Source organism: Helianthus annuus, chromosome 5, assembly GCF_002127325.2.
Source record: "Helianthus annuus cultivar XRQ/B chromosome 5, HanXRQr2.0-SUNRISE, whole genome shotgun sequence".
Taxonomy (NCBI): domain Eukaryota; kingdom Viridiplantae; phylum Streptophyta; class Magnoliopsida; order Asterales; family Asteraceae; genus Helianthus; species Helianthus annuus.
The window spans coordinates 160,736,004-160,760,243 of NC_035437.2; the positions used below are offsets into that span (position 1 = coordinate 160,736,004).

A 24,240-nucleotide genomic window follows, 5' to 3' on the forward strand; every position below is an offset into this window, starting at 1 on the left:
ATGATGTAGAGGGGCCCCAAAAAATTTGGTGCAACTATCGTGGGTCGATTGATTGCAGGTTCTAGAGTGTGCTCAATAAGTAACTAATCATTTAACCCAAATACCTTCTTAAACACTTACAAAATATATTAAAATAACCCAAATACACTTCTAATCGTCAATTGGCAATCAAATTGTGGTAGTTAATAATCAGCAATCGCGTGGTGGTGATCGACTGTTGCAATCGCCAATCACTCGACTGTGCCAATCACCAACTATGGTAAACGAGTTTATATTGTAAGGAGTCAAATTTGATATGTCACACATGACCTCCCAAACTCAGAGACGGCCCTATCTCCAACAACCACCATCTCATGTGGATCTAAAGCTACAAAAATCTTCATAGATTTTAAGTGGAGATCGATGTGTTAAATTTTCCCGTGCTAAAAAAATTAGTTTTTCACGATAGCCGAACTAAGTAAACCCCCGTGCTCTACCAGGCACACACCCATGTGCATGCATTCTCAGAAAAGAAAAATTAGAATACAAGACACGGGGTCGTGTCCCTAAAAGCACCACCTAGTGCTTACATCTTTGATGAAAAAGACAAAGAAGATATCAAGGCACGACGTGATGCTTAATCATATACGCCCCTGTGCCCAAGATCCCAAGTGAAGACAAAAAAGATGTGGACCCTACAAATTTAACCACGGTCTGGTCTCTCCTAGACACAGCCTGTGTCTCATGCCCAAAGTCAACTTTCCAACTATCATAAACGGACAAAATTGCTAAAGTCAACGACACGGATCGTGCGTCACTAGGCACAGGTTGTACCCACCCTCTGTCTAGCCTATAAATTAAACCTCAAGCTCACCATTTGAACCATCCCTACCCACTTCCATACCACACCTCCACACCCTTCTACCATACACACCCTTCTACCATACATACATCCACCCACCATTCCACCACGGTTTTTATCATTTCTGTTTTTAATAGTCCAATATTGTAAGAACTCCTTTTAACAATTATTCTTGTATATTTATCTTTAATCAATCATGTTTGATGATTTTTACGGTATAGCCATGAGTGGTTAAGTTCTTGCATCACTTAGGGGAAATGAACCCATAGTTAATGACTTATTGGCTCTTTAACCCCCATTTTATGGATAACCTTAAGGTGTGTGTTAATGACTTTAGGTAACTAATCACTATATTAAAAGTGAATTTTACTAAACTCTTAATAAACAAATCATTAACCTTGTGTTTGTTGAGCCAAACATTCACGTTTTCTATGTCTATGCAGTTAATAATGTGTTAATTTCTTGAAAGAGGATTAGTGGTTTTGGTTCAGGACATTAGGTTTGATAATTCTTGCCTCAACATGATCGCAAAATCTAAGCGTCGAGTACTTGGTCTAGTTCATCTCCATCCGTCTTATATAGGCAAAACCGAGCAAGTGGTCCATAATATTGGTTGGGCTAAAATCCCTTATAAATGGTTTCTATATAATATTTAACCCCTATAATGGGTAGGCGTTGTGTTGATGGTTCCTCAATACCTATCACAATTTTTGTAGGTTTAATACCTATCACAATTTTTGTGGGTTTGATCCCAACATTGCGGATAATCGTCTTGCGGCTTTTTTCCAATATGGCTGAGGGTAGTGATGCTTCGAAAAATTGGGGTCCTACCACCTTACGACATTAACACACACATATTTGTTTCCTTCAAAGAACGAATCTAGGTGGTTTTCATGTGACGAGTGATCATGGAAACTTTCCAAAGAGGCGTATGATTTGGTATCCAGACCAGGAGCCATTTCTGTTTTCGTATAATGATCTTTTGGAAATCCATAATTAAGGGGGGTTAATCTTGTAACTAAGAGAAAATTAAACCCAAGTGATTCTTTCTTATGATTTTTTTCTATCCTCTATCCATTGCTTTCTTTATTTTAAGATTTCTAAAATTAAAACTTTCAAAAACAATTCTATACTTTTGGTTTGACTAGACATTGATTGCATCCCGATACTCAGAGTCCTTGTGTCCATGGACGAGCTAGGTATCTTACCATCGCTATAATACGCCAACGATGGGTGAACTTGCCCTAAAGTGCCGTAGTGCGTGATTGTATCTTATCGTGTTTTATAAATTTAAAGCTTGAAATTGTGTCCAAAAGTGGACAAAATTGATAAATATTTTATATACACTAAAACAAACGTTAAGGAAGAAGTTAAAAGTTCACCAAAATTATAGTGGGGATGAAGTCTTTGACGTCACATATGTAACAAACTAGGTATGAGTAGTGAAGGCTTAACGATTTGTCTATTAGGTCTGATCAATACTCGGTTAAGGATTTATAAACTTGTTACCTAGTTGCTATCACATTTTAGGGTTTTAATTCCCCGTTATTTATTTGATGTTAATGATGATTTAAGTAACAAAATTTGCATACATTCTCACATGTTCTATTCAACAGTTTTACATGAACAAAAAAAAAAAAAAGATAACCAACTTGAAGTTCCCAATCGAACACCCTTTCCTTATCACATACCTCTCCACTCATTGACTTTGCTCCTAAGTCGTCTATGTACATCTTCACTATCTCCCTAGAGTAAATTGACAATCACCGATAAAGATGGGTCGGGGTGTTTTCTAAAGCTTATGTAACACCCCAAATCTGAATCGTTTTAATTATTGTGTTTATTATTTAAATTGCATGAAGTAAAAAAAATTAACCAAGTTAGTTTTCTAGCTAAAATGTGTTTATAAAGTTCATAAAGAGAAAAGGCTTTAAGTAAGAGAGGTAAATAACAAACTTGGAGGGCTGACCACAAAGTTGAATATCACTTAGTCGGGGTAGGCTGGAAATTGAGATGTGTGTGTGTCGACTTCTTAGAGGATGGAAAACCCCTCTCAAGAACAAAGAGTGCAACTTAGCCAAATCCAAGATAAACTGAGAGTGGAAACCTTGCATGATCAAAGAATTCTCATCATCGAGGCTTAATAAACCTAAGGTAAATTGTAGCATGTAGTTTGTTGATGATTCTTATGTTAGAGAAATCTTAAACATTGGAAGTCTTGAATAAACTCCATCAAATCAACATAAATTGATGTAGTGAGTGTTTTTGGAATCACTAAATGAATAAGTATGTGTGTAGAAATTGTATAAATTAATGTTGTGGGTGGAGGCTTGTATATCGATTGAAGTGGGTTCTCACAAGACTCTTTTTGGTTAAATTGATTATGTTAACTTAAATAACTCAAAGTTATGATAATTAGATGTTAAAGAATACATGAAACATGTTGAATAATAAGAATATGGTGATTATGCAAGTAAATTAAGCACTTGTGATGTATGTAAAAGTGATGTCCACCAACTGTTTGATCACATGCCTAAATATCACTAGAAGATGAATTGTTGCACAACCATTTGCTAAATGTGATTTGGATGTATGATACATGTGTTTTGATGATAAGAATGCAAAATTGAATGTAAAGCTTAATAGTTGATGGAATTGTGGATATTAAATATGAATTCCTCAAGTGTAGATGTGAAAGAAGAAGGAAAAAGCAATTCTAGGAAACAAGAAGCTCAAGATCGCTGTAAGTTCTTCTAGCTTATACTTAATTTACATTGTAGTCTTAATGGAGTCACAATGTTTCGTGGAATGAATGAAAATCTGAATGTTATATTATGTATAAATGGCATGTAGTCGACTTGTTGAAACGGGTCAATTTGGGTAAATGGTTGGAAACAAACATGAAATCTTGGATTTTTCTATGGTACTACATGAGGTGAAATTCATAACAACAACCACATTCGCTAACCACCTTGAATACTTGACCTCTCTTATCTTATCTGCTCGGAGTAGCTTATCTACCTCCTCCTGGATAATGGCATTCCTCTCAGGTGCAAACTTTCTCCTTTTTCGATGTATGGGCTTGAATGACCTGTCAATGCCAAGCTTATGAGTAATTATATCTCTATAATTACTAGTATGTGAAATAGCATGGAAAGGATGAACTTGGATGGAAGCATAAAAAGAAATTATATCAAGAATGGATTAGTAGCATGGAGAATGCGTAGTTGAATAGATAACCAGTTGTCACAAAGATAACGAAGTAGTATGGAACTTGTTTGATTATTTATTGTTTGTAACTTGTTGTGGACTCCTTGGAGGTAAATCATCAATCTAGGATCAAGTCAAGCCCATAGACGAATATACACACGCTCTTTTTGTTTGATGTATCAACTTTCAAATGGGTCAAATCTTAGTTTTTGTATGTATATGGTTTTCAATCCTTGGTTAGTATAATGAATGCAAACCTAACTTTTGTATTTTGGAAACTAGATATCGTATGTTTAAGTACGTATGTAAGAAAAGTATGAATTTAAAGACATTTGAGGCCTCGTCCCAAGCATAACCAAAAGCACCGCGTTCTTTTGCAACGTCTCGGATGTGGTTAAAAATAGGATCTTGCAATTTGTTCCTTTCGAAGAAGGCAAGCTGCCTATTAAATACTTGGGTGTGCCACTGCTGGCATCGAGATTAATGAAGAAGGATTGCAAGCCGCTTGTCGAAAGAATGAACAATAAAATCACTAACTGGAAAAATAAGTTTTTGTCTTTTGCAGGTAGGTTGCAATTAATCAGATCGGTCTTGTCTTCTATTCATGTGTACTGGGCATCTGTTTTTGTCCTCCCGGCGGCCATCATGAAAAAGCTTGAAACCAAAATGAAATGGTTCATTTGGGGTCAAGGTATGGTCTCTAAAGGCAAGGCAAAAGTTGCCTGGAAGGAAGTCTGTTTACCGCGAAACGAGGGAGGGTTGGGTATAAAGAAGATAGCCGATACCACCTTTATAGTATTATCTCGAGAAGGGATTCTATATGGACTAAATGGGTGCTTGATTACCGATTGAGACAACGTAGTCTTTGGGATGTTCCGCTGAAATCTAGTGCTCCGTGGGGTTGGAAGAAACTTCTCAGATGTAGAGAGATAGTTCGTCACAAGTTCTGGAATAAAGTGGGAAATGGTAAGAGTATTTTTTATGGCATGATAAATGGTCTGATGATACGCCGCTGGGAACCATGGTAACTCCGAGACATATGTCTCAACATGGCCTTTCTCTAGCGTCTAAGTTGGCGGATATCGTTGAGAATGGTACGTGGAGATGGCCTGATGAATGGAGGTTAGTATATCCGGCTCTTTTTCAGCTAGCTCCGGTTGTTCTAGACCCGAATCGGGAAGATGTAGTTATGATTAGAAATCCGGATGGGAGGCTTGATGAGTATTCTACTAAACAAATATGGGAAGCCATCAGAACTAGAGGTGCCGATGTACCTTGGGTGGACTTTGTTTGGTCAGCATTCAACATCCCTAAACATTCTTTCCTATGTTGGTTGATTTTAAAGAAGAAACTATGGACTCAGGATCGAATGCTAACTTGGAACCACAACATTACTCGATCAATGAACATGATATGTTGTTTACTTTGTTATAGTGGGGTAGATTCTCATGCCCATCTATTCTTTGAATGTAAGTATTCTAGTCAAGTTTGGACCGCTATTAGAGCAAAAGGGAGCATGCAGGCAGTATCGGAGAAGTGGGAGGACATATGTCAATGGATGGTGCCGAAAGCTAGATCAAAATCGGTGCAGGTGGTGTCGAACAAACTGCTTATTTCGGCTACGGCATACTACGTTTGGCAGGAGCGTAACAACAGATTTTTTAGAAATCAGTTACGTCCTCCGGAAAAGCTGTTGGAGATCATAGTTCAAACTGTTAGACTGAAGCTGATGTCGTTCAAGTTTAAGAGGAGTGCGCGAGTACAAGCGTTCTTAGAAGATTGGAAGTTGGAAGAGGCTGATAGATTTGGAAATGACTAGTGTCTAGATTGTCTTTTGGGTCTAGTTGTTGTTTTTTGGCTGTTTTCGTGTCTACTTATTTGTGGCCTGTCACATTTAAGAACTAGGGGGTATCACGACCTCCCTACTTGTGCGTTTTGATGTTTTGTTTATAATAGAATCACCGGGGTAACCCTTTACCCAAAAAAACTATGAATGGTCATGTGAAAAAGAAAGTCGTTTTGAAGTTGTTCATGTATGTGTTGTTTAATTTGAAGTTTTAATTTGAACCTATTTTCATAAGATTACTATTGTGATTTGACTACTTAAAATAGACAAGTGTTACTGAACATCACCGCTCTGATAGCACAATCAAGTCTATGCCTGTCTTATTTTGATATTTATATTTCTTTGTTTTTTATATTATAGATGTAAAAAAGTACTTTTACACTCACTTAACATAACTATTTAACATGCATTCGTAGCAGGCAGATACTCATAATTTTGTATAATTAGCGGCGAAATATGAATTTTGATATACCACAGTAAAAGTCCATTTAATTTACTTTATAGTTAAAGATTCACCTTATTGTGGGCATGTTTGGCTTAACTTATTTTCAACTTTTGGAAAAGTCCTTTTGGAAAAAAAAAAGTCAGGAAAACATGACTTTTGCCTTTGGAAAAGGACTTTTGGGCTAAAAAAGGAAAGGCAAACACCCAAAAAAAGGACTTTTGGGCATGTAAAAGGACTTTTTTCTTCAAAATAAGGAACCCCAAACATGCACTGTGTTTACTTTTAAGCCCTTTTCACTTCCTTTCATTTGAGATAAATCTAAGACCATGTGTAGTAATTTAGTTAAAAACTGATTAAGTTCATGTCACGTCACATCACTGTCATGTAGATAGTGACGCTTTAACTAACTAAACTGTATAAAAATAAAATAAAGATAGGTGATGTGACAGCATGTGATTGACTGAAAATAAAAAAACAAAGTGTCTTTCTCTCTCTCTCTCTCTCTCTTAACTGAGCAACGACCCCTCTAATGGCGCCCATGTGATATGCATGCTCTAAGTCCATATGTAGTGGTCAGGCCCCATAACAGGGGGTTATATGACAAGTGATAAAATGTGTAAGAGAAAGTTATATAACTTGATTGTGTAGTGGAAATGGGGGGTTATATATCATGTATGTATATATATGTGAGAGAAATTATAGATATATATATGTACGTATATATATATGTGTGTGCATGAGAGAGAGAGAGAGAGAGAAACAAAAATAATAACCCCCCTTCTTCCCCTTATAGATATCATTGCTGACCACATAACACTCCCATAACATCGGGGGCGGTGTTTCGGGACACCATGGGGTGTTATAACCCAATATAACCCCCCTTCTTCCCCTTATAGATATCACTGCTGACCACATAACACTCCCATAACATCGGGGGCGGTGTTTCGGGACACCATGGGGTGTTATAACCCAATATAACATTATATAACCCCTTACTATACACATGGCTTAATACCCGAGAAACGATAGGCATTTTAATCTGGTAATAGTTATTATTACTTTGCATTATCGATAGAAGCAGGGGCGGATCCAAGTTATAGGGTGGGTGGGCGACCATACCCCTTGAAAAAAAATATTTTAGTGGTATTTTTCGCGAAAAATCCAGACAGCACCCCTTGGAAATTTTCGTCCGCACCCCTTGGAAATTTTCGTCCGCACCCCTTCGAAAAAAATGTTAGAAATTTATGTAAAAAAATTGTGAACACGGATTGAAACCTGATCAGATTATGTAAACAAGTTAGCCTACTAACCCCTTTAATAAAACTTAATACCCATCAAGCCCAATAACTTAATACCCATTCAAGCCGAACCCAACTACTAGTTTTGTTAAACAAACCGGTCCACATAATAAAAAAAAAAAAAAAAAAAAAAAAAAACCCAAATCGCTGCCACTTGCCAGCGACTCCCACCCTCCCTCTGACTCACTTCAGCGCCCAGCGACAGCATAATTCCGGCCGACGACTATAAAATTTTGGCTGCAAACTGCTTAATTCAGGCCGCCCCTGACAGGTACATGTTTTTTACTAGGGCTTGAAATTCAAAATTTTGGTTGGCAAACATGTTTGTTGATTATATGATTGTTGGTTGGCAAATAATAATTACTAGTGCTTGAAATTCAAAATTTTAAATTGAAAATTAAGGAATATGGGCTATGGTTGAACACTTGAAGATCCTTGTTTATTTTGTATGTGTTAGGATTAGGAATGAACAATGAGTAGGGAAGTTATGCCGCGATTTCTCAAGAGAAAAGGGGTTGAACCACTTTTTTTCACCGGATTATTCTAATTAAAGACCAAGGTATGTTATAGATAAGTTTTTTTTTTTTTGTTCTTTTATTGAATGATTAAGAGAAATAAAAGTAGGGATGGTTTGAACTTTGATTTTTTTTTTTTGTTGTTTGTTAATGTGATAGGAAGTTAGGAACTAGGGTTTGATTGTTTGAGAATTGAAATGGACCCGACCCGATCTGATTCGACCCGCTATGAAACTTTGTTTGTTTGTTTTTACTTGTTTTACATGACCCGACCCGCTATGAACCGATTTTTTTATATAGCTAAGGGTCTAAAATCTTTAAAAAATTCCCACACCCCCAGGAAAAAAATTCTGGATCCGCCACTGGATAGAAGAGTTGAATACGTGGAAGGATCTCCACACCACATAGATGGGTTCCTCCTACATGTGTTGTCTCGTGATATGGATTATAAGACTACAAGGTATGGTGATGGACCATCCTTGGAGGATGATCCGCCACATAGGCGACACGTCATAGTCCTCCCAAGGATGGATCATCCTCCAAAACTAGAGGGCATGGGAGGATGGTCCTAGTCATAGTCCTCCACCACTTTTATGTTTTTTTTTTTAATCTTCAACTTTTTTTTAACATTTAACAAATAAAGTAACAAAATATTTTCATTGATATTAAAAAACATTACATAAACTTAAAAAAAAATTTAACTTAAAAAAAATAAATTAAAAAAAAAACATAAACTTAAAAAAATAAAGTTAAAAAGAAAAAACTTAAAAATATCCTAATATATTAAAATAAGCTACTAGTCTTCGTCTTCCATGTCGTGACCGGGTTCGTTGGGGGCGTTGTTCCAAATGTACTCCACCAAGTCCGCTTGTAGGTTGTGATGTGTCTACTCGTTACGTAGAGCGAAGGCGTTCAAATCTTGTTGTTCCTCACTAACTGGAACAGAATTTCCAGTAGACGCGTTTTCGTCGTACTCGCATATCGCTCTCCCTTCGTCTTCAATGATCATGTTATGAAGGATGATACAAGCGTACATAATGTGTCGTAACCTCCTTGGTGTTTGCGAACGTGCTGGATGTGAAATGATGTGCCTTTTTTTTGTAGAACACCAAAAGCCCGTTCAATATCTTTTCTTGCACCCTCTTGAAACTTCGCAAACTTTTTTCTTTTATCGTCGGTCGGGTGCAGGATAGTTTTATCGATTGTCAAGTACGTTGGGTAAATCCCATCTGCTAGGTAGTAACCTCGCCTGTACTCCACCCCTGAAACCGTAAAGCTTGTGTCTGGACCTGTACCCGCCACTACATCATCAAAAATCTGTGACTGGTATATGATGTTAAGGTCATTGAGCGAACCAGGTAGACCAAAAAAAGCATGCCATATCCAGAGATCCTGTGACGCAACAGCCTCTAGAATGATAGTCGGATGTCCCTGATCTCCCCTAGTATACTGACCTTGCCATGCAACTGGGCAGTTCTGCCACTGCCAGTGCATGCAATCAATGCTCCCGAGCATTCCTGGGAAACCATGTCTCTGTTCGTGTGCTTGATATAATTTTTGAACGTCGTTTGCGTTCGGTTTCCGCAGGTATCGCTTGCTATACAATTTGACAACCCATTGGCAAAACTTGTGCAAACATCGACGTGCGGTTCTTTCAGGCATCCTAATGTACTCGTCTAATGCATCGGGTGCGTAACCGTACGCAAGTTGGCGAATGGCCGACGTACATTTTTGTAAATTACTGAAACCCCTTTGCCCCCTAACGTCGTTTCGCAATGTAAAAAACGGATCAGACTGGGTCATGTCGCCTGCAATACGTAAAAACAGTGGACGACTCATGCGGAAACGACGTCGAAAAATCTCGGCTGGGTACACGGGTTCGTCGGCAAAATAATCGGCTACTAGTTTATCGTGGCCGGCTATAAATTTAAAACAAAACATAAATGAAATTAATTATAAACTATATTTTCAAATCTATATAAAACATAAGGAAAAAAAGTAAAATACCTTCTTGGCCTCGGTTATATTTTGCTCATCTAGTTAGCCGTTGGGACGACCCTTCATCAGCCGCCATGAACACCTGAGCCGCGTTCATAATCATGTTGTGCATAATAGCATCCTCTTCCGAAGATGATGAATACCATGTGGACGAAGACGATGAAGACATAGAAGAAATGGAAGAAATGGAAGAAATGGGTGAAGCCATGATAATTTTTTAGCGAGAGATGGGGTGGTAGCGGGTAAAAAATGGTACAAAATATGAAGAGTTTTTATAAAAAGGGAAGAGTGGTAATAAAATGTGAGAGAGAATGGGTTGGTAGAGAGTGAAAAGTTATGAAAAAAATGGTTAAATAGGTGAGTATTTATAAAAATGGAAGTGAAATGGGGTGTTTTTTGAATTATGACCGTTTGTTTTTAAATAATTTAAATTCTGGATTTAATTTTTTTTAAACGGTCAAAAGCACATCGGTCCCCACACTTTTTTGTCATTTTGCGCGCGTCCTAAACGTCGGAAGTCGGACGTTGGCGACGGGACCGGGGGGGGGGGGCACGGTGTGCTCTTCGGCGCCGGACCAAGACGTCCCGGGGACGTCCCCCGTACCGAGTAGCCTAATGGATTGTGTATAAGATGAGTTTTGGTACTTTATCTCATGTAATATAATATTGTTTCATATTCGGATTTATATCCGTCTGTTACCCATTATTTTTAATGAGTTAATAGCCAAAATGGTCCCTGAGGTTTGCTCACTTTAGTCCAAAATCCAAAATTTTTAAATCTGGGTCCCTGAGGTTTGCATTTTGTTGCCATTTTAGTCCAAATTTCAAAAACCCCTTTTTTGACTGTTGCAGCCAGCCTATTTTGTCCTTTTGCGCAGGAGTATTCTGGGTTCTTGATCTGAGTTTGTTATAATAACTCATAAAAATGACCGAAATACTCCTGCACAAAAGGACAAAATAGACTGGTTGCAACAGTCAAAAAAGGGAGTTTTTGAAATTTGGACTAAAATGGCAACAAAATGCAAACCTCAGGGACCCAGATTTAAAAATTTTGGATTTTGGACTAAAGTGGCAGAAGTGAGCAAACCTCAGGGACCATTTTGGCTATTAACTTATTTTTAATTTATGAGATTCGTGGGTATCTTGTGTGCTCATTCGTAGTTAAAAGTTACCTCTTAGAATGTTGTTAGAAGCCGATTTAAGATGGCTAACCTTTTAAAAGACTCGTAGAATGGGTTAGGCTCCAAAAAATTATAGAACCAAACATGAACAGCCTTTTTATAGGCTTAGAACCAAACATAAGAAATACGTAATAGAAGGAAACAATAAACCCACTACTTAAGGAAAATAACTAACAATTAATGGAATCAAAATAACTTGCACTAACACTAAACCCATGATGAGCATGCATGAGTAGAGATGAGTATGACGTTGTATCACATGCTCATTATACGAAAACCATTATTGGACTATCCTAAAAAACCTAATTGAAATATCAAATACTTAGTTATATTTAGAAAAAAAATAATCTATAATTTTACTAATGTAAGTTTATAACAACGTCAACATACAATTTATAATACACTTTAAGATTATATACTATATTAATACATTGTCGACTATCATTTAAGCATGTTAAATGAAGTGAAATTACGACTAAACAACAAGATGAATACAAATAGAATCGGCTATGTTTCTATTGATTTGATCGATTACAATTAAGAAAAGGGGGGATGGGAAGAACAGGTATCAGATTTGGGGATGAGAAGAAGAAGCTAAACAACCTTTACAATATTCATTCATAATCCCTACGCTATCTCTGATAGGATTCGATTGTATGTAACCTAGGCTTTACCCTAGCGGCACCACCCTTGGCCAACCAAGACGATGATGATGGTTTTGTGATCCGGCCAACCGGAATTCACCAAGAACGCACGTACGTTCCCAAAGAGAAGAAACAATTTTCAAAAGTCAAGAAATCATCCATTCCAACCAATTCTCCAAGTTTTTAAACAAACCACAAGATAAGGATAAAACTAAAAATTCAAACTTAACCAAATAAATAAAAAAAACAACCCGGAAATAAAATAACCGAAAATAATTAAAAGTAAATAACCGAGACTCTTGGTTGGAACTTCGAACAAATCCGGACCGATTCTAGCCACTTCCCGTGTTAACGTCGTGTTGGTCCGCATCATCCTCCCCCTCTAAAAATTGACTCGTCCCCGAGTCAACCATATCATCATCTTCCGGCGTGTAGGGTGACAGATCAGCAACATTAAAAGTAGCGGACACGTTATAATGACCCGGTAAATCCAACTTATACGCATTATCATTAATTCTTTGAATCAGCCGAAACGGCCCATCCGCCCTTGGACGAAGCTTAGCGAATCTACCCGGAGGAAATCGCTCAGGACAAAGATAAATCCAAACCAAATCACCGACTTCAAAAACAACCCGTTTTCGATGCTTATTCACAGTGGACTGATACTTGAGATTATGCTCAACAATTTTTCCCTCACTTTTGCATGCATGCGTTTGATATAATCGGCCCTAGCATTCCCATCTTCGCTAACCGGGTGGCCATCAACTTGCGGTGTTAAATCCAACGGGGTGAATGGATTTCTCCCATAAACTACCAGAAACGGACTCCGACCCGTAGCCGAATGTGAAGATCTATTATACGCAAATTCTGCTTGTGGCAACACTAGATCCCACTGTTTCGGGTTATCACCAATCAACGAACGTAGCAAATTTCCAAGACTTCGATTCGTTACCTCCGTCTGTCCGTCGGTTTGGGGGTGATGCGAACTGCTGAACTGTAGCTTAGCCCCCAACTTTTTCCAAAGAGTCCTCCAAAAATGGCTAATGAATTTCACATCTCGGTCTGACATGATCGCTTTCGGAACCCCATGTAAACGTACCACCTCAGAAAAATATAATCTTGCAACCTGTGAAGTATCGAACGTTTTTGCACATGGTATAAAATGGGCCATTTTCGAAAACCTGTCCACCACAACCATAATAGAATCCTTTTTCCGCTGTGTTATCGGTAACCCAAGTACGAAATCAAGCGAAACATCTTCCCATGGAGCATTCGGAGTCGGTAATGGCGTGTACAACCCTTGATTCGTATGGTGAGTCTTGGCGATGTGGCACACCTTACAACGATCAACAACTTTGGCCACGTCCCTCATAAGTTTCGGCCAAAAAAAACGTTCCTGGACGGCGATCGCTGTTTTGTTTCGTCCGAAATGACCCGACAAAGCTCCCCGGTGGCACTCGATGATTATGGCTTCACGGACCGAAGAGACCGGCAAACACATCCTGCCGGCTTTATATAGCCGACCGTTGCGCAAAAAAAATCCCGGTACGGTGCCGATAAACATGCTGTCCAGATCTGTTTAAAATCCGGGTCTTCGGATACAAGTGTTCGAAAGTCGGTAGCCCCGTAACGTGCGCAACAGTAGTTAAAAAACTGGGCGGTCGGCGACTTAAAGCATCCGCAACGGAATTGGACGTACCTGGTTTATGTCGAATAACAAAGGAAAAATCTTGAAGCATTTCAACCCACTTTGCATGTCGCGGGTTTAAGTTGGCTTGGCCCTGAATGTACTGTAATGCTTGGTGGTCTGAATAAAGAATAAACTCACTCGGTAGCAAATAGTGTCGCCAATATTCGAGACTCCTAACAATTGCATAAAACTTCTTGTCATAAGTGCTATACCGACGTCTCGTTTCATTAAATTTTTCGCTAAAAAAGCAATGGGACGGGCACCCTGACTTAAAACGGCTCCAATACCCAACCCGGATGCATCACATTCAACTAGAAAAACTTGTTCAAAACTGGGTAGTGCTAAAACGGGAGCTTTTGTGACCGGTTCTTTCAACCGTAAAAAAGATTTATGTGCCCTTTCCGTCCACTCAAACTTTGACTTCTTCAAACATTCAATTATAGGTGCCACAATCGTACTGAAATCTTTAATAAATCGATGATAAAAAGAAGCCAAACCATGAAAACTACGTACCTCATGAAATGATTTTGGTGCTGGCCAAGCCTTGATGGATTCGGTTTTAGCCGGGTCCATCTGAATATCCTCTTTCAAAACCAAGTAACCCAAAAACTTAACTTCATCCGCAAAAAAATGGCATTTTTTGTATTTGCAAAAAGTTTTTGGTCACGAAGAATTGTGAACACGTCCCGTAAGTGGCCCAAATGTTGTTTTATTGAACGACTATAAACCAAAATATCATCAAAATAAACAACAACGAATTTACCCATATACGGCTTGAAAATGTGATTCATTAAACGCATAAAGGTGCTTGGTGCGTTCGATAAACCGAAAGGCATAACGAGCCACTCGTACAATCCATCCCGCGTTTTAAATGCCGTCTTCCATTCATCTCCCGGGCGCATGCGAATCTGATGATACCCGCTCCTCAAATCGAGTTTGGAAAAAACGGTTGATCCATGTAAATGATCTAACATATCATCGAACCTCGGAATCGGAAATCTGTACTTTATAGTGATCTTATTCACGGCACGGCTATCAACACACATTCGAAACGTACCACCCGGTTTTGGAACCAATAAAGCCGGGACCGCGCAAGGACTCATACTCTCCCGTATCAAACCTTTATCCAAAAGCTCCTTAACCTGTTTGTGAAGCTCTTCGAATTCCTTCGGGTTCATGCGATAGGCCGGTTTGTTTGGGATGGTGGAACCCGAAAAGAAGTCGATACAGTGCTGAATATCCCGCATAAGAGGTAAGCTGTGTGGAATGTCTTCAGGGAAAAACATCGGTGAATTCTTCAATCAATGGTGCGACCGAGGGCAGTGGAACATTAACCGGTGGGTTCACCTCGGTGACAACAAGCCCGAAGACGACCGAAGTCGGCAAAACTCTAGTTAGGCCGACGAATTCCAACTTCGAAGCTATGGGTGGCGGCGGTTCATCTTTCGGATTTAACGGAGCTAGTGTAATGTGAAGACCATCTTTTTTAAACGTGTACGTGTTTCTGAACCCGTCATGTTTAACTCTGCGATCGTATAACCAGGGTCTACCCAACAATAAGTGACATGCGTCCATCGGTATAACCTCACACCAAAGTTCATCCGCGTACTTATTACCAATCGTAAAAGACACCAAACATTTTTTTGTAACCTTGACAACACTACCTTTACGAAGCTATGATAACTGGTACGGATCTGGATGGTCATGTGTAGGAAGGTTCAGTTTTTCCACCATGGTTGTAGAAACCATATTCTCACAGCTTCCCCCATCAACAATAACAGAACACACTTTCCCTTTTGTCGTACACTGAGTTCGAAAAATATTATGTCGCAGCCACGTGGTATCATCCGGATCGTCAACGGTCGTGTGAAGTAAACGACGTGTGACGAGTAATTCGCCACGGTCCGGAAGAAGGACCTCCGATTGGGCCTGTTCATGTTCAGAAAGCTGCTCCGGGTCATCGATTAAGGCTAAGAGCTGTTTGTTCGGACAATCACGCTTGAGATGACCGAATCCCTGACATTTGTAACACCGTAACGCGGTAGAACCAGAACCCGTAGCTGGAACAGTGGCATTGGGCGGCTGCTGTGAATCGGGGTTGGCTATGGGTGTAACACCTCGAAAAAATTTCGTCCAATAATGTCTTGACACGTGTCATAAGGTTCCGGTATGTGAAAACAAACTTTAGAGGGACTAAAAGTGACAAGCGGTGAAAACTATGGAACGTAAGGGTCCAAAGTGTCAACAATGGATAAATAGACTCTATGATAACCCTACATAATGTTTATAACCTTAAACGGATGGTTCATGGATCATACGACGCGGAAATTGCACAAAAGTGAGGAATTGCAAACTATAGGGGCCAAAAGTGTCAACATGTTTAATTTATACCTCTGAGTGAACTTTTGGCAGACCCGAAGCTTTGAGAAGCAAAAATATACTCACTAGAATATGTGGTTAAAATTTCGTGAAGTTTCGTCAACGTATGAGAAAGTTATGGCCAAAACCGTACTTGAGGGGTTAAAAGCGTCAACGTCGAATTTCATGGCTTTTCGGTTGAGCGCAAAGTTATCCGAGGACATTACCATGTTGGTAAATGTCCTAAGGTTCTTAAAGACCAAGTTTGGGGGTTTACGAGTCGAGAAAAGTAGCCGAAACATCGCGTGCAAGTTCAGGGGCCAAAGCTGTCAATGTTTGAAAGTTGTTGGCTGAACAGCAGGTCAGGCGACCCGCCTGGACAGACCCAGGCGGGCCGCGTGGGACTACCAGGTACAGAAAATCACGAAATGGGCATTTTGAGTCCGAATTGGAAGTGTATAACAGCTCATAGCACCTCCATTTTGCTCCAATAAGTGCCCATGCATGCCTAGAACTACAGTGACCTATTCCCAACCTCTGATTACACCATAAATCAGATCAAAAGTCCATTTCTTTGGCAATTTCATAGTAACCAAGAAGCTCTCAACTTGCAAGAACTTCACAAGCAATTTCTGGAGCATTTCTGGACATCAAGGCCGACTCCTAGAGTTAACTAAGCATCAATAGGACCTTTGTAAGCTTCTAATTCAGTCCTTAATTCGTTCTTGCATCGATTATTAGTAAAAGTCAAACTGATTGTTCATACACTTTGACTTTCTGATTAAACGAGTTTCACTCAGTCATTTCTCAAATTGAAACCAGATATATGTTGGTATTTATGTGGGAAACAAACCCTCAAAAGGGTAATCTCTGATTCCCACTTATTGCATGCTAATTGTCGAGTCAAAGGCGTTCTTAAAAAGTCAACAGAATTGGTTTTTGTGAAAGATAGCTTAAATGGTAATGTAAATGACATGCAATCTGTTTGATCATCATAGATAGCTTTATAATGAATATAAGAATGTGTTTTACCACGATCAACTCGACAATCTTTAGTATAAATACGAATCGGAACCGAAAGTCTTGTAAAACGACTATTTCGTAGACTATCGATTCGGATTCGTACATGCATGTTTGATATCTGTATTTGAGAGTATTTTTGACCACTTTTCTTTTGGTAAAACTCTCTGGAATTTTTGTTGCTTGAGTCTATACTTAGCCGATTCATTTGCATGTTTCCGATTATGCTTAAAAGTTGACTATTTTGCCCTTTTTGATATAAAACGTGATTTTTGGAAAAGTGAAAGAGTAGAAATCTTTATTTCTAATATATAAACTTGCACCGAAAATTTCGGATCAGTTGGTGGTCCAGATTTTGAGTTATGGCCATTAGCGTAAAACTATGTTCTTAAGTTACATAAACGGCCCTTTTCGCGTATAACCCATTTCTGGCCACGTTTTGATACAAAACTTTTTACCCACTGATGTTATATAATATTTTGGGATTTTAGATGATTTTTATTTAATTTTTGGCTGATCGTATCTTAGATCGCTTAGTTATTTCGGTTTATGTCGGTTTTGACCATTTAAGCCATAAAATGAGTTTTATGCACTCTTTTGACCCGAAACCTTTTCCTACTGATTTTATATGTTGAATAAATTATTTTAAGTATTCTGGAAATATAAAAATCCCAGATTTATTTTGAAAACCCGGAAACGTCTTTAAATCGTATTTTAAGCGTTTTTAGCGCATAGTAAGCGTACTACTCATTTTTAACATATAAGACTTATACCTATTGATGTAATTAGTATATTTTCATATAATAACAGTAAGTATAAGTATATGAACTCAGATTTCCAGTTTTGGCAGTTTTAGCCCTTGTGAAATTACTAAAATACCCCTACGGTGCATAGTTTGATTTTTAAATGTTAAGTTTGGTATATGGGTCATACCCTACTGATATAATATGTTAAATGGAGTATATTTACTGTATAAACCAGACCCGAAACTCAGATTTCTAATTCGACTCTTTTATAATCTTTTAAATGACCAAAATGCCCTTATAAGGCATAAATTGAGTTTAAAATTATTCCGGGCAATATAGAACATAACTTACTGATGTTATATCATATTTAAAGCATATTATCTCAGGAAACTTGCATTTGACTCTTTTGGCTACCCGTAACGCCCTTTTTGCGTTCGGTTCGATTTACGTAACTAGTTTGCGTAAATTGACCGAAACGGGTCAAACGTTATCATTTTTATCTCAAAATCCAGAATGTATTTAGTATACCCATATTATACAAGTATTCAAACTTGTCGGGTCTAAATCACATTCTATCCGGTCTTTCGCTTAATCTTGCGCTTGTACCGTATCATCCTTAAAACTAACCGGTCAAAGCTAAGGCTTAAATAAAAGACCCGTTAGAAATCTAATAGGTTATTATAAACCTTTGTTCCAGATTAGGAGGCCCAGTAAAAGCTACCAACACTTATCATTTGTGTTACATACTTGCTCAGGTAAATACATTTTGACTTATTTTCCCTATACGGGCTTGGGGTACGGTATTTAAAATACCGCTTGATCGGGCGCACAAGTCCTGCACCTTATGGGTGTACAGTCTTGAATAGCTTGTGCGACTCGTTTAAACAGTCTTGTCTTACTTTAGGCTTTGGGGGGTTATTGACCGTGTCCCGGATATCCTTGGCATTATCTTACGAGATGGCCACGACCAGAGCACGGGGTGTAGGCGTACACTCGGCGTGTATAACTCTTTAATGTGGTGTGTCATTTAATCTTTAGCCCGGACAGTAGATCCTGGGCCACCAAAGATACGAGTGCATGTAATTCGTTCACAAGTTTATATTGCATAAATATCCCAAGTTAATAAAAATATTTATGCCTTGTGCATTTAAATCAATTTTCAATCATTTTCAAAATGAGTCAGTCGATTTGTATTTACCAGTGTAAACTGACGTATTTTTCCCAAAAGGTTAAGTGCAGGTACTATACGAACTAGGCTGGATGTTTCCTAAGAGCGTCCACTATAGTCTCGCAAGCTCGGACGACAAATAAACTGTTGAACAAATTTTATCTTATTTTTATTTGATCCGCCTGTGGATCCGTTTCAACTACTGTGATATTTATTATTGCAATTTATTTAAAAGTTGAAATGTATCTATTCTGCTTCCGCTGTGCATTATTATATTGTGTTGATTGTCTATGACGATGCCAACTACGTCACTGTACCCCACACCGGGCCCACCGGTGAAACGTGGAAATTGGGGGGTGACAATGGGCTTGACAGCCGAGGATTGGGCCGGCACAGGGTTTTGGGACGAGGCCGTGGGCTTGTTGGAGACAGTAAATCGGGGGGTGGGTTTGTGTAACAACTCTCATTAAAATTAATAATTAGAATGGTAATTAGCTATTAAGAAAACCCTAATTGAGACACCCAAGTAATTCTGCACTAAACCTAAAATTTTCATAACAATCGGAATCAGGATCAGGGCCCCTAAAACTCAGGGGGGTTAAACCCTAGTGGATAATTATCATCTAAATTTGCTGTAGAATTGAAATTAATTCGTTCAAAATTACTCAGCAAAGCTACTGGACACGAAACAACCTAGGCTAGAAACTAGACCCGTCGCGCCACGCGACGGGTGCACCTATTTCTTTCGCGTGGCGCGAGGGAGAGCAAAATCCAGGTGTAAATAGGGGGCAGTGGCACTTGAATTCTGCTGAAGATTCGACGTTAAAATTCGAATTATACACTGAGTTATAATAGAAATCGTTCACACACACACTAATATCGAATCGCTGCCGCAGAACAGGGTAATTACTCGATCGCTATTACGATTCAGTTTCCGGGATCAATATACCCAAAGAATGTCTAAGTGCCGCCCACATTGGGCTATGCTTTGTCGTTTGTCGATAATCCGATAAATGAGTTGAAGCATTGTACTTTGTCGTTGTCAATAATTCGATAATGAGTTGAAGTACTATACTTTGTCGTTTGTCATTTTGATAAATGAGTTGAAGTATTGCACTTGGTCATTCATTGCGAGTATTTGATCTCGGGAAATTATCGTAACTGCTGTATTGATCACTAACTCTGTTTTGTGTGCATTATTGTGAAATTAGGTTAACAGGGATAAAATCATATTCTGTCAGTACTAAATCTGCAATGTGAGTTATTCTTCTTTTCTAAACTTTTTCTCACCGTTTGTGAGCTGTTAAATGTTTTACAATACTCCAAACCATTTTTCAAAGTTATAATTACAGTGATTAAGTTTATGTAATCACCAAATTACAGCCGGTATGTGGGGTATTGTGCACAGTATTGTTATTATTGTTTCCTTCACATTAGGTGGGCGAGCCTAATTGTGACATACGTCACTCATTGGGACAGCCAATGGTGATATGACCACAGTCACAGAGCCGGTCTGTGACAAATACCTATTCTTGAATGTTGGTTGATAATAAACATATGTAAAAACTCTTAATACTGTGAATTATAACAAATGTGTCGTTTTCAGTAAAATGAATGATTCACTCAGTATTTCCCCGCTGACAAAATCTTTTTCAAACATGTTTCAGGTGATCTGCTGTAAATCAGGAAAAGTGCTGAGGAGCATTTCAAGCTTAAAATAGTGGCTCAATATAAAATGAATAAAGATGTTTTAAAATAAGAATTTATCACTAAACTTATGTATTGTAAATTATCGGGGTTTTATCCTGAATTGTGAAATAAAAATAATCGGGAAAAATTTAGCTTTACAACGATCCTGATGTTCAAAATTTTCCGCTGCGAAACTCAATTAAATAAATATCACGGGGTTTCTGTCCCGCGGCTCCGGAAACGGGTCAAACCGGGTCGGGGCCGTGACAGAAACAAGGTGGTATCAGAGCCACTGAGTTAAGCTAATTAAGTATTTAACCGATACTTAATTTTTCCTGATTACTATTATGTGATTATGTGATTATGTGCTTTTAACTGATTATTTGTTAGTTACAGTATGGGTAAACAAAAGTTGCAAGATATCTATCTTAAATTAGATAGATCAATTTACGAGAAAGGAAGTTCGTCTAAAACTAAAATTTCAAAGCTCCCTACGATTCCTGAGGAAGGAATATTTGTGCAAAAAGCAAATTATGAAAATCCGCTTTCTCCTAGAAAATGGAGTATGATTATTAAGAAAAGTAAGGAGCAAATCAGAGAAAAGAAAATTAAAAAGGAAACCTTGGAGTTACTTAAGAAATCCCCTTGGGAAGATAAACTCGATGAAAAATGGGCAAATTTATATATGCTAGCCACTGTGGCAGAACATGCAAATCTTTAAAGATGCCCTAAAATTTGCAAGCAGTACTTCCCAATAAGTAAATAAATAAAAGTGAAATAAATTTGAGTGTGTTTTCCTGTATTTTGTACAAATAGTGTGCAATAAAACTTCCATGTTATTTGTTAAACTTTGTTCCAAAGTTTTAACTTGATATTTTATGCATTTTGCATATATGCTACACAGCATGAACGAGATATCTGAAGCTTTTCAGAACCTCAATCTGTACCCAGTGAACATAGAAGTTTCTCATGAATTCACGGGATATCTTGCTGATGTGGACCAACCTGTAAAACTCCCTACTCCACCAGTAACCAAACCAAAAAGGAGGCCAAAGAAAAATTATGTATGGGGAAGCCGTATACGTAAGAAAAAATCAGTTACAAAAACCCCTAAAACTAGTAAACCTTTAGACAAAGGAAAAGCGATTGTAATCCAGGAAAACCCTAATCCGCAAGAACAAGAAACTGAAGCTAATAATGAGGTTAGGCAAATAGAGGAGCAGTTCGATCAGTATTCTCAGGAAATAGAAATAGAAATAGGGCAAGGTTCTAACCCAACCCAGGTAGAAGTTGGAGAAAGTTCTAATCAAACCAAAAGAGTTACTTTTCAGGATCAGATAGATATTTTACTAGAAAAATGTGAGACTATGCAACCTGCCAGTCCGAGTATTTTTACTTATCCTATCGAAAACCCAATTCCTATGAATTTTGCACCAACCATCACTGAACCAATAGTCCATAACCAACCTGTAGAAATGGAAGAATGGTGGACCAACGATTGGCAATTTCAAAATATTGTCAATAACGCTTACTCATTTCTTCCACAGTTCGACCCAGAACCCCTACCCAATCCACCAATGAGCAATGAGAATTTGGCTGAACTTCGCCATTTCGGTGAAGAGTTGATGGATGCAGGGAATAGAATTAGGGAAATAGGGGGACAGATTGCCTGGAAATATGACGAGAGGGAATTACGTTTCTAGAATAACAACTAGGAGGGTGGTAAAGTTATCTTTGTATAATAGTAAAAGTAAATAGTGAAACCAGTTGTAACATAACGAATAAAACGTTGTAAAATATCGGTGTGTATTGATGCATACTATACTGATATGAAATGCAATCGAGAAATCGATAATTTTGGCTTTATGTGTTATAACTTGTTTAATGATTTGTATAAATTGTTAATTGCTAATTATTCATAATAACTTATCATCAGATGGCAAATAACGATAACGAACCAGTAAATGAAGTTAATCAATCGGAGCAACACCCAGAAGATCAATATATGACCAAACAAGATATTGAAAATATGGTTGCCCAAGGAATAGCCAACGCAATTCCAATGTTCGTTGCTGCTATGAAAAATCCAAACGATCCGCAACATATCATACCTAGAAAACATACTATCGAAGATAATTTCAGTAATAGTATAAACGGGGGCAATGATCATATAAAGCATGACAATGAATCTCAGCACACGCAGCGCCCTAAGAAACGAAAGGCTGCAACACCTGGTTGCACTTTCAAAGAATTTCTTGCCTGTAAACCCGCTGAATTTGCAGGCAACGAAGGAGCAACTGCAACACTGCGATGGTTAGAGAAAACCGAAGCAGTAATTGCAATAAGTAAATGTGCTGACGAAGATCAAGTCATGTATGCCTCAAATCTGTTTAAGGAAGGAGCACTAGAATGGTGGAACACAGTGCTACAAGCAAAAGGAAGACGAGAGGCTTATGCTATGACTTGGGAAGAATTTAAGAATCTTGTCGAAAGAAAATTCTGTCCTGAGTATGAAAAGGAACAAATGGCAAATAAATTCCTAAATCATCGAATGACCGGAGTAGATTGTCGTGGTTATACTTCGACATTCTTCGAATATGCGAGAGTGGTACCTAACCTGGCTTCGCCAGAACCAGTACTCATTTCTCGATATATTTGGGGATTAATTAGTGAAATTCGCAATATCGTTAAAGCTGCGAGACCTCGCACTATTGACGAAGCAGTGGAATTAGCTAATACCTTAACGATGAACTAATCCGTACAAGAGATGAAGATAGGAAGAAAGAATTGGCTCAGAAAATTACCCAAGGATTTAGGGTAGGTAATAGTAGTAATTTCAAAAAAAGAGGAACAGGGCAATCTTCAAATGTGCCATTATGCAAATTTTGCAAAAAGAGACATTTTGGAAAGTGTAATAGAATTTGCAATTTTTGCAAAACAACCGGACATCGGGAAGAAAACTGCAGAAAGAAATCCATAATTTGTTACAATTGTGGAGAAGCTGGACATATCAAACCAGAGTGTCCTAAGTTAATCAACCCAGAAGACAACAAACCCAAGGCAGCTGAAGGAACTACTAAGAAGAATGTTAGAGCATTTCAGCTGACTACTCAAGAAGCAGAACTCATTCCGGATGTGATCGCCGGTACGTTTTTAGTCCACAACGTCTATGCAAAAGTATTATTTGACTCTGGTGCGAACCAAAGTTTTATAAATACTTCATTTTGTCAAGCTCTTAAGTTACCATTAACTACAGTTAGGCAGATCTTTACAGTCGAAACTGCAGATGGGAATTCCATAGAAATTAATCAGGTTTTGCAAAAAATAGAAATAGAACTTTCAGGTCATAAGTTTGTTGCAAACCTATTGCCTATGAAATTAGCTGAGTTTGATGTTGTGTTAGGAATGGATTGGTTAATAGCCAACCATGCTCAAATCATATGTGATAGAAATTCTATAGAAATTCAAGCACCTACTGGAGAGGTAATTAAGATTTCAGGAGATAAACCTCGGAAACCATTGAAGTTCATATCAGTAATGAAAATTGCTAATTATGAACGGAACTAAGGAATAGTATATATGATTTCAGTA

At 38.3% G+C, this 24,240-nt stretch overlaps 1 protein-coding gene and 1 long non-coding RNA gene across 2 annotated transcripts; both read left to right on the forward strand.

The window, feature by feature from the left end:
* The first annotated feature begins 880 nt into the window (after window positions 1-880).
* LOC118492377 lies at window positions 881-4,320 on the forward strand. Its single transcript, XR_004893476.1, has 2 exons — window positions 881-987; window positions 3,531-4,320. It is a non-coding gene; the product is annotated as an uncharacterized LOC118492377 (long non-coding RNA).
* A 752-nt stretch (window positions 4,321-5,072) lies between these two features.
* LOC110943777 lies at window positions 5,073-5,870 on the forward strand. Its single transcript, XM_022185511.1, has one exon. The coding sequence runs from the start codon at window positions 5,073-5,075 to the stop codon at window positions 5,868-5,870; it is 798 nt and encodes a 265-aa protein (XP_022041203.1).
* Window positions 5,871-24,240: the final 18,370 nt, after the last annotated feature.